This window comes from Etheostoma spectabile, chromosome 16 (genome assembly GCF_008692095.1).
Source record: "Etheostoma spectabile isolate EspeVRDwgs_2016 chromosome 16, UIUC_Espe_1.0, whole genome shotgun sequence".
Taxonomy (NCBI): Eukaryota; Metazoa; Chordata; class Actinopteri; order Perciformes; family Percidae; genus Etheostoma; species Etheostoma spectabile.
The window spans coordinates 7,126,402-7,137,942 of NC_045748.1; the positions used below are offsets into that span (position 1 = coordinate 7,126,402).

General features: G+C 40.9%; 1 protein-coding gene across 1 annotated transcript in view; it reads right to left on the reverse strand.

The window, feature by feature from the left end:
* Nucleotides 1-3,436, reverse strand: part of trabd2a (TraB domain containing 2A) — a 63,623-nt gene extending 60,187 nt beyond the window's left edge. Inside the window, exons 1-2 of the mRNA XM_032540128.1 lie at nt 2,756-3,436; nt 845-1,405 (exon numbers count right to left, since the gene is read on the reverse strand). Coding sequence (XP_032396019.1) covers nt 845-1,405; nt 2,756-2,860 — 666 coding nt within the window. The 5' untranslated portion in view covers nt 2,861-3,436. The remainder of the gene's footprint in view (nt 1-844; nt 1,406-2,755) is intronic.
* Nucleotides 3,437-11,541: the final 8,105 nt, after the last annotated feature.

Consider the following 11,541-nt stretch of genomic DNA (forward strand, 5'->3'; position numbering starts at 1 on the left):
GGTGGTTGGGGAAGAGACTTATAGTCTGAAGGGCCGACCTAGCTGCATTAAAATAACAACACTTTAAACTTATGGGTGTTAGGGTAAATGGTCAAGTGTAATCCCCTTAGCTCCTGACCAGCATTAGCAGAAATTCCTCAATAATACACAACATGATTTCATAGTGACTGCTGCTTTGGAGAGATGTTTGTAATAATGAAAGGGTCACAGAGGGGCACAGACTGACAGGCAGACAAGGGGACTTAAGTGTGCTTTGGGAACAAGGTTTCTTTTTTTTCTGGCAATTTCAGACTCGAGTCATTAGGATCCATTTTTCTTTAATAACAAAGAACGTGGCGGAGCACGGCTGAATGTTTGTACAGCTGATTATTAACACCACACCTTTCTCTGCCCAACTGAGCTATGGGAAAGAGAGGAAAAGACTAAACTAGAGGCCTCTGTTATTTAAAAAAATTGACTTTGAATCTATACATCTGGTCTTTTCATCTGTCATTTGCATTACACATCTCAGTGCTGGTGTGTTTTAGGAGATGTGAAGCCCCTTCAGCGGAGTAGATGTGACATTGAGTTTATTGAAACAACCTAAAAAGTGTGAAGGGTAAACTCACGAGCTGCGTCACAAAGCAACCACCATTAGACACCCGTAACACATACCGTAAGGTTGCATAAATCTAACTTTTTCTCCCCCCTCACCCATTGTGTTTACCAAACTGGCTCAATACAAATGCTGACATGCATTTCTGTTTTTATGTCAATACCGTTATCTTGTTTGGTCACACAGAAACACAGAGACAATTCCAAACACTGCTGACAGGGTGCAAATGTAAAACAAGCCGGAACTCACCTGGGAGAAGTTGAGCCCGTTGAGTGGATGGCACTGCTCCTCCACCTTCTCGACAGCCCCCGTCCTCTTCCTCATCCTCTCGGCCTCCTGAGCCAGGTACAAGTCCAACACCGGCACCCCTCGTGTCTTAATATCTGCCTCGGTTAACGAATTCACCATCAGCATCACCCACACGGGACGCTTCCTCTCCCAGTTCCCAGCAATGGCGTTAAAGAGGTAGTCCGCATAGAGTCCCTTCCCTCTCTGATCTGGGGTCATCCATGAAGGCATCATGAGTTTTACATACTCAAGGTGTCTTTTAAGTCTCCGATAGATGTCTCTAGGCAGGACATCCTGCAGGTTCTCGCCCTGAGGGAGCAGCTGGCAGCTGGTCAGGGCTGAGATTGTGTAAGGGTCCGTCAGGTCCAGCTCAAAGTAGACGATGTTGCTCTCCTGGAAGGCCTGCTTGGAGTTTTCGGGGATGAAGTCCCAAACGCGTGTGTAGGGAACATGGATTGTACCATAGAAATATGACGGGGGATCCCTTTTGATCGTCCACAGGAAGGAGTTTAAGTCAGTTTGCTGGGGGGGATAAGAATAAGCAAAAAAACATTACTTTCCGTATTCTGTATTTCTGATTGATCTATTAATGGCCTTGTCAAAAATAGTTAAAAATGACCAAGGAGTTGTTTTCCAATTGCTTGTTATTTTGTGACCCAAAGTCATTCCATTTACAGTGATATAAAACACTGAAAATCAGGAAACCCTTACATTTGGTAAGCTGGAACCAGTAAATGTTTGCCATGTTGATTTTCAAAATTGTTGTTGCTCAATTTTATAACACTTTTACCCGTAAATAAGTGAGTAAGTCAGAACATGATGATATCCCCATATAGGAGAGAGAAATCAGGAAACAGAAAGACTTGCTTTATGCCATCTACTTGAACCGACGCTGGGCCTGTCTGACACCAAGCCACCACTTTGTCTGTGAGAGGCTGTTTATTAGACAGACTGCTAACAGACTGATAATGACTTATTAACAGGCCACTTAGGACCCAAGTGCCAAACAAACAATACACATGTTAGTGATTGTCAGACTGTGAGCCCAGAATGTTAAGCTAAGCTAAGAAAGTTCCCACTTCCTGTTTCCTGAAATGCTCTGGGTGAGTTTAAAGGGCGTGATTGACTGCATGAAAGCTGATCAATAAAAGGGACAAAAGGACAGAGTAAGTCTTGAATGAATGCCATTCCCCCCAAATACACACATTTAGAGTGTGTAAAGACCTGCATGTTACTAAAAGCCAATGCGCACAACTAGCTGGAACGATGACTCAATGTGTCTATTTGTCCACTGACAGAAGAGAAATCATAAGTAATTTTGATAACTGATTAATGTTTATATAATTATTAATTACCATTATATGATTATTAAACTATTTGAAAACTATTTGAAGACAACACATTGGGCTATTGGGACTTGTGATGGGCAAAATCTTTTTCCTTATTTTAGAAGTAATAGATTCATTGAAAGAATATGATATAAATAATAAATCAATCATGAAAATAGTCATTTGTTACAAACCTATACAAAACATAAGACAAGGCTGGTTTCCACCAGTACAATACACTTCATCAATACAAAGTGGGAACCAGGTTCCCAAATTACACAAGTATACCACATAGAGGTTCAACTAAACATTAGGAAGTTGGACCAAATATTGTGTCCCTGATGTACCAGCAGCCTATGTCAAACAGCAAAAAAGAGGATGGATGGCACTTTAGGGCTGCTTTACTGACACTTTATAGCTACTGCAATATAAAATACAATGTGGCAGTTCCGAGAGATAATAACTTACAGTGGATATAACCATAGCCTACTGCAGCATTGGAGCAGTGTAATTCCCTATTTATTTTCGCTTCATAGTGACTTACTTTCTTGTTGAGCTCGCAGTTGGCGGAGTCCTTCAGCCTCCACTGGTCTGCTCGGACCAGCAGTAGCGCACAGGACTGAATGAATGCGCCCAAAGTGCCCCGCATCGTAGCTCTCTCCAAAGTGTGCAAGGTAGCTTGTTTTCACTTCCCGACGTGTTGCAGCAACTATTCCCCAGAAAGCATGGGTGAAGAAGCCTACTTCCACATCTCCGGCTCCGTGCGGTCGCGTAAAATGAGCTGACAAGTATCCGACAAACCGCCGGACAGAGTCATGCTGGCTCCAGCCCTGGACACGGACACGCTGCTGCTGTTTCACGTGTGTTTGAGAGAGAGCGCGAGAGAGAGCTGGTCATTGGAGTTTACGCAGGGTCACATCACCCTCTCAGCGAGGCAGCTCTCTCCACACCTCCTTCTCTACATTGCCTTCTTCGCGGCGTTTTGCAAAGAAGTTTGCGCGAGTTTATCCGAAGAATTGAGAGTTTCGAGCCAGATTGAACCAACAGGTCGATGCACGCGTTAACGCACCTAGAGCCCAACAAAGCGTCTAAATCTGGATTCCTAGTTGTTTAGGATAGTTAGTGATGATGAGACTGGTGTGAATGAGCAAACTGCACCGCTGACCTGCACTTTAAAACCCCAAACCTCTCTGCACACTGCTCTGTCTGTCTGCCCAGTCCTCCCTGTCTGCATATGCAACTCTCTCTCTCTCTCTTCTCCTCTCTCTCTCTCTCTCTCTCTCTCTCTCTCTCTCTCTCCTCTCTCTCTCTCTCTCTCTCTGACGTGTGTGAGCATCTGTCGGGCAATTCTATGATACCTACCCCCTGCGTTGCTCTCTCTCTCTCTCTCTTTCTCTCTCACTCACTCACTCACTCACACACGTTTAACAATCACAATAACTTAATAACTACTGTCATAGCCTATTTCATCAGGATTTTTCATCTTTAATTCACAGTGGTAACCTATACCATTACTTTTTATATCTTCAGTTTCAGACTGATGGGGTCTCTTATTGTCACCCTATAGGAGGCCTTCGGGCAATCAAGGGTGCCAGTGGAGATCCCGTGGCTAGATTGCCATGCCCTGGTAATGCCTGACAAACTGGATGCATTAACATGAGAAAAAGCCCGCAAGATCAGCGCTGTCTGCTTCACAGCCCAGACATGGAGACCCCAGAAAAGATCAGCAGACTTTACGCGGCATTGGGAAGCATAGGCTCGTCTACCTCAATACAGTAGTTTGGTGACCCTTATGGAGCCTGTCACACTGCCATGACATAACTGCTGCTCTATCACATGTATGCTCTATGAAATGTATCTATGTTTATAGTAGCCTACTGATGTTTTAGTGGTAAATGGCTATTAAAATTGATAATTTTGCACATTAATTGAGTATAAGATTGCATTGAAATCATATTTGACTTTGTTTTTGTGTTAATTGAATGGTTATAAAAGGGGAAAGGACGCTATGGCCTATAAGTGCTGTGTTACACGCTCAGCTGGACACTGCATGCCACAATAATGAATCAGTAATAAACAAAATAGCCTACACTCTTGTTAAGTACAAATGTAGATATTAGTGAAACCTGGATAAGGAATGTTCAAATATATGACTACACCAGCTCATCACTCACTGTTTTATATCAGAAAGCTTTCTGAACAGAATCGACAAAGTCAACATTCGTTGTGTGGACTTTAGAGTCAGTAATCTCACGCAGAAGCGCCGGTTTCAGATCCTACTCACACACGTCGAGAGTGGAATCTTTTGACAAAATGTGCAGCTGAAGGCCGATCTATGCGCTCGGAATCTATGCTCCACAGCGTCAAACTCCTGGTTCACACGATGGCAGCGAACACATGTTGGTGTTGTCAGACGTCTGAGTAAATATTAAGCGGGTTGTTTACGCGGAGAACGACTTCAGGGGCTTCATCACGCAGACAAAGAAAAGGCAAAAGTACGGGATCAGGCCGGGATTCCTGGCAAGACGAATCAGCAGGCAAATGCGATCTCCCAGCTGCGAAAAAACAGTGATTGGGAAAAGCATGTACATGAACAGACAGTTTCATCACTGACTTTTCCCAGCTGGCCTACTAATAAGGGGAGAACACACTTACCCAGTTTAAAATTGAAATGAAAATAGGAAAGGGGAATTTGATAGGGATATGTATAGACTAAACTGTATTTATTTCAAATAGCCTACATACGCATGATTATTGGACCCATGCTACAGCGCTTCTATCTGTAGTGCAATAAGGACCCTTGATTGTATTGTGGCCCCGTTACATCTCCCCCTTGTGGACAAAATACTTTTGCCAGCTGGATTCTCTACGTCTGTGTTTTACAGTTGTATATAGTCTGTGTTTTGTCAACACTGCACCAGGTCTGGTCTGGTCATTCAGTGACTTGGAGGAATTAAAAACACAGAAGAAGAAAGAGTAGTCAGGAAGGTGAAAATGAGGATAGAAGACGCAAGGACAAAACACAGGCAAGAAGAGAAGCATCAGACACAGACAGAGGTGTAGTGGTAAAAAAAGAGGTGGGTAAACTATAAATTCTGCGATCAGGTGGACCACGACGCGATCACCGATAAGGGGGGCCACGGCCTACCGGTGCACCCTGATGACATTGCTACAGGCAATTTATCACTGGTTGTTCCCTCATAGGTCGCACAATCAGTATTCAGTTCATACATTAATCAAAGTTCTTGTTAAAAAGACTCTAGAAGGAATTATATGGTTGAAATCTATAAAGTTACTAAATGACAAAACAGAGACAACAAAAATATGTGCAAAATATTCACATACAACAAGCTGGAATCAAAGACCTTTTACTTTGTTCTAACAAAAATTACTCAAACCAACTAATTGATTAACAAAATAGTTGGTGAATACAACTAATACATAGTTGTTTTTTCCAATTGCTAACACAATAAAATGACATGCATAGAACAATTTTTAAACTGACACACAGAGCAAAACCTCTCTCAAGTCCCCAAAGTCTACACATATTTAATGCTTCACACACATTTTGCAAGACACAACAATCTGACATAAAGTCACATGTTTACCATTTTCAAACCCATTCATCATTAACTACATGTAGGATAGTTATGACATGACTGACGAATCTTTGACTTTAGTCTGCCGCTTCCTGCTTATGTTTTAAGCCCTGAACTTGACTTCCAGGCAAACGCTGCGACCGGGACTTCAAGGCACCCAACCATTGCCCAATCCTAGTACATTACAGGTAGCGCTGCCTGGAAGGCAACGCTGGGGGCTCAGTACCCCAAACACCGCAAGAGATTAGTCAACACTGACAGTAATGCAGCGCAATATGATGGACTTCGTTTTAGGTTTAACAACCTATGAAACTAATAATGAACAATATGAAACTAAAACGACATAAGCTTAATTTAGAATGGCTTTGGGACAATAGGCTATTCAGAGGTGGGTAAACGCACTTTGGAGGTGGGTAAACGCCATTTCCGAATTTTGAGAGGTGCATAAACGGCGTTTACGTGCGTTTAGCCTCCACTCACTGGACACAGATACAGACTTTGTGATGGATTTCTCGCCAGCATCCATCGATCTGAAGACTGAAGACAGGATGTGGCTGGGTCAGCCTCACTGGTCCCCCAAAAAATGTCTTATTCAATTTTTAACTTTTGGGCCCTCTTCTCTGTTCAAAATCAATTGCAATACCTTTTGACTCAACAAAAGAAATTATTTCAACAGTGAAATGCTAGGAGAATTTTTTAAGAAATACATCATATAGTACCAGGCTCTCTTCTCAGAAGATTTTCACAACAAGTTCTAAGTCTGAATCTTGCCGAGCAGATATAAAATTAAAGCTTGAATGCATAGCCTGTTCCTTACCTAAAATATGTTCAGATTCCACTTATTTAGATGGATAATTCCAAGAATATGTGTGAAAATCTGAAAAACAATGGCCCTTGAAAACATGAATTTGTCCAGTCATGTTGTCTGAGTAATGAAGAAAATGCCAATCATTTATTTTGAAATTACTTCTGTCTCAAGGTAATCTATACAAGCTGTTGTAAAATCCCAACGAAAAAGGAAGTGTAATGAAAATAGTGTGTGTGTGTGTGTGTTCAGCTTTATTGTCCATTTGAACAAAGGTAAAAAGAACACATGCAGCTGCTTCCTCTTTCATTTCCAAAAAGGTCAAGAGGCCTGAGACTTGTAGATAGATGCCCCCCCCCCCCCCCCCCCCCCCCCCACACACACACACACACACATCATCCTCTCTAGCTCTGTGCAGCATTACTTTTGTCTGAGGAACTGGATCCACATATTTTAGCTCCTCACTGAAACTAAATATGGGATCAGGACAAAGTCTGGGGGTCACGACCCCTCGGATAGTCGGGAATCCACTAGCCAGCACAACATAATGTCACACACACATTGTTTCAATAACTCAAACCATATATGACACACCAGCATGTGAGATTTATTCATAATAATAATGATAAATAATGGCCTAATCATAGGAGTTGACAAGTGTTTTCGTCAGGTGACTAGAAACCTGTGTGACCCCTTTAGTTTACTTTATTCTTTTATAGCGAAGGTTATGTTAATGTGGTTTTAATGTGATGTTCAGTTAAGATTATTTTGAATGATGGTTATTTCATTTTAAAAAGAAGGCTAATTTAAAGTTTTACAACACGTTGTGTAAAACAGGTTTTCATGAAAAGTCCAATCCTTGCTTTTGATGTTTTATTAGTAATTTCCTTCTTTGTTTGCATTTTTTTGTTGACTGATACCTAATTTGCAGAACCCTTCACATGTTGTCTAATGACCAGTAAAAACCATTCAAGACATAAATAATCTTCATAATCTTTTCCTCTCCAACATTTAATGTATTTTAAAGTATTCATTCCATTATTCTATGAAAGGCGAGTCTGTTTTGAAGCCTGCTTCAGTGACCTCTGTCAATACTGATACTACAGCACATCTGTCCATTTCCACTATAAAGTGTCTCTGTTTGTGAAGATCAAACAGCGCTGGGGTCTACTGAGGGTTCCCGAGCAAACATCTGATTCTACCTCTTTAGAAACTTCAAAAGGATCTGAATATATGGAAATGATCACATATGTTTCATTTTATAAAGACTGTGAGGTGGATGTATTTGATCCTGTCAGGTGACAACTCTGTCTGCCTCTTTGGCATGGCAAAATGACAAAATAGGGACAAATATCTAATTTATTTTTCAATAGGTTTTCAATGAAGTCTTAACATGTGATCTCTGATTGATTTTGCCCAAAGCAAAGTTGGAAAAAATATAAATAGCAACAAACAAAGACAGCAAATGTGTGTATGCAAGCTTGCAAGGGCTTCCAGATTGCTATCTATAGGCCTAGTTTACAGAATGTGTGCATGTACTGTACACCCGGTTGACACATTCCTGATGTTTTTACAATCCTGAAAATGGACCACAGAAAACATGTCTGTCAGTAAGCAGACTGCTGGACCGAGTTATCCATGCTGTTACACACAAGAAGTGAAAAGAAGCACACGGACAACTGTGTAAGCCTTCCAGTAATAATTTGAGCTCATATGACTCAGTCCATTACAACTGGTCAGTCATATCGACCATGGTCCACTTCCTTCACACCCCATTAGACTCTGATTGAAAAGACCTGGCACTAGTATCTGGAATTCTAAGTGTGTGTGTGTGTGTGTGTGTGTGTGTGTGTGTGTGCGTGGAGGGTTCAAGACACAGCCGGCTAGCGTCATTGTTTCCCTTTGCTCCAAGTCTTTATGCTAACTAAGCTAACAGTCTGCTGTCTGTAGATTAATATTTAACGTATATGAGAGTTGTATTGGTGTTTTCATCTAACTACCTGCAAAAAGTGTCATTTGTGAATTTCAACAACATTCTCTCTTCTCTCATCTATTATTTGTACCAGTGATTCTCAAAGTGGGGGTCTGTGGTGGTCTGCCAGGGGTTCGTGAAATGTTTTTAGATTGATTTATCTAATTTATCATATACTGTATATTCTTTTTACAAAAGGCTTTCTAAATTAATTTTTTATTTCTTTTATTTTTACATTTAAAAATGTCTAATCTATCATGTTTTAAACTAACAAATCTAACAATCTGCAAATATGTATCCATCTAATATCAGCATTTGTGTTTTAAGCTATATGAATGCGTTAATGGTTTCCTGGTCTGAGTCATGTTAGGTGCAGTCGCTCAACAAACACACTGCAGGATAGTGTCCATAGGTTCAAAGCAAACTAAGAATCTCACAGGTCTTCAGGACATACCAGAAGGACATGGACATACCTTACGGAACTGTCCATGGATGCAGGGCTCACGCGGTCTCTCCCTCAGTGGTTCAGCAGAACGCCCCACCACCTGCAAGACACTCACAACTCTGTCTGTGGATTCCATCAGTCATGGCTGTTGACTTCAGCATCTTATTGTCTACTTCACTGGTACAGATCTGTTTACCTGTTGGACTTGTGGACTTTCCTTATCTATTCATTTTAAACAGGAATTTTCAAACAGCTCACTTACAATGTACAGTACATTATGAAAAAGGCGCCCAGGACACAAACCTCAGTGTCTAATGTCTCATGATGAAGGCAATTTTGTTAATTTCTCACAACTCAAACAGTGACTGAAGCTTTTTTTGGGGTATTTTAGGCCTTTATTTCTATAGGACAGATGAAGACATGAACGGGGGGGGGTTACATGCAGGTTGGAGTCAAACCTGCGACCGCTGAGTCAAGGAGTAAACCTCTCCATATGTGCGTCTGCTCTAAAGGTGAGCTAGCCCGGCGCCCAGACATGTTAGTGTTTATGTAAAGTATGGGAGCTTTCTTCTATGGCATGTGTTATACAGACAAATCTTGATCTATGTGATCTCAGTAAACAGTGACTTCCTGAAATTCTCCATTTCTGAGTGAAGCGTGGAGTCAGAGCCATTGTGGTGGTTACAAAGTGCTGATCTGGATTTCTGTAGTTATTTCAACAGCATCAATAGTAGAGTCATTAGTAAAAAAAAAAAAAAAAAACGGAGATGTGAACTATGAAATGATAATCTAACTTGACTACACTTACAATCTAAAAGGGATTTCTTTGTGCTGTTTACAGGAATGCCATCTATTCTAATCTGTGATTTCCCAACACAAGCAAACAGACCTTCCAAATAACTCAACGTCACAGAGATTTATACACTGGCCTTCCAGTTTAAGCAGGGATGCAAACCACACGATTGCTGTTTTTGATATTCACAACACATTCAATTATCCGGTTCTTGTAAACATCTATAGTTTCATATTTCAAAAACAAACACGACACTAACTCCAAATGACACACAGAGCAGAAGAGGCACGACTGAAGGGTTAGTTGTGATGGATGTGGTTTGTGAGTGAGCCTTTAGTCACAGCTTCAAAGCAAAAATGGTGTTCACGGTAAAAAGCACTTACTGGAATCCAGAGTGTCGTGGCAGCTCTGCGGGCAGACAACTATGCCACATATAGATCCAAAGGTCTGCCCCAAGCTCATGTACTTAATTACCAACCCCACCATCGCTCTGTTCCCCCACTCTTCATTAGGAAACATCTTTCTTGTCTCCAAGGGCATGCCACTTAATAATACCAATAAAAGGCTCATCTCCTTTCAAACCTCTAATAAGAAAACCAAACTAATTTAAACTTCAACTGCTGAAGGAGTTAATCTTGAGGAATGTCTTTAAATGTTGGCAGTTTAAGTCAATAGTGTGGTATATTTGTGTGAAGTTTTTTTGCCCTTTTGTTTGTCAGTAATTCATTTAGTGTATTGCTGACTACTGCCTGGTTGACTGAGTCCGAGTCTACCAAGGCATGTAAGATAGGGATCTAAGGTTTATTGATTAATCCTATTTAGAGGAAAATCTATATTCATGCACTTATATTTTCAACGGGCAAAAAAATAAAATAACATGAGTCCTTTTTTCCACCTAGAGTCACCTCTACTGTAGGACTTATGGACGGATTAAATCAGTGGACAATGAAAGTTGTTAACAACTGGATACTGATTTTTAGTGATTACAGACCAATAAATTGGCAGGGCCAATATTTTGGTCAACAAAGTCTTATGGCTGATCAATAAGAAATGTCAATAGTGAAACGTCATTTCTGGTGTCAGTGTCTTCCTTACAAAAAGTTGTAAACATCAATACAACGGTGTTTTCTCAGTTACATTGTATCACACTACATAGTTTAAGACTGCACATGCCCTTACATGCGACATCCGTGAGTGGTGATTCTGTTCAGATGTGGGTTTGATTTCTTAGTTTATTGGTATGTTTGGCATCAAATCACAAACAGACCAAGACAGTCTTATGAATGTTCCGTTTTGCTCATTTGATTTACTGAAAACAAAATCCAGTTGAAATCTATCCTGCTGCTTTTCCTAAGATTGTCTCAAGTTGAGGTCAAAAGTTGATTTAGATTTGTTTATGGCTTCCAGCCAGTGTTAGGTAAAGAACAATAATAATTTATCTTTCCTACTATTATCATTCCAACTCCACCCTAGACATCCAGCCATTCCAAAAAGTGTCTCCCTCTCTCTCTCTCCCTCTCTCTCTCTTATGTGCAGTGTGCATGTGGACTCAGATCATTAGGTTCCATGATATGCTTAAATTGATGTCTCAGTTCTCTGTCACGGCCAGAGGCTTCAACATGCTCAAAACCAACAGTTCTTTCCACTTCAAACTGAAAAAAAAGGAAAAAGTCACTCTTTACGGCTACATGTGTTTTTACAAGCCTGTCTTACTTT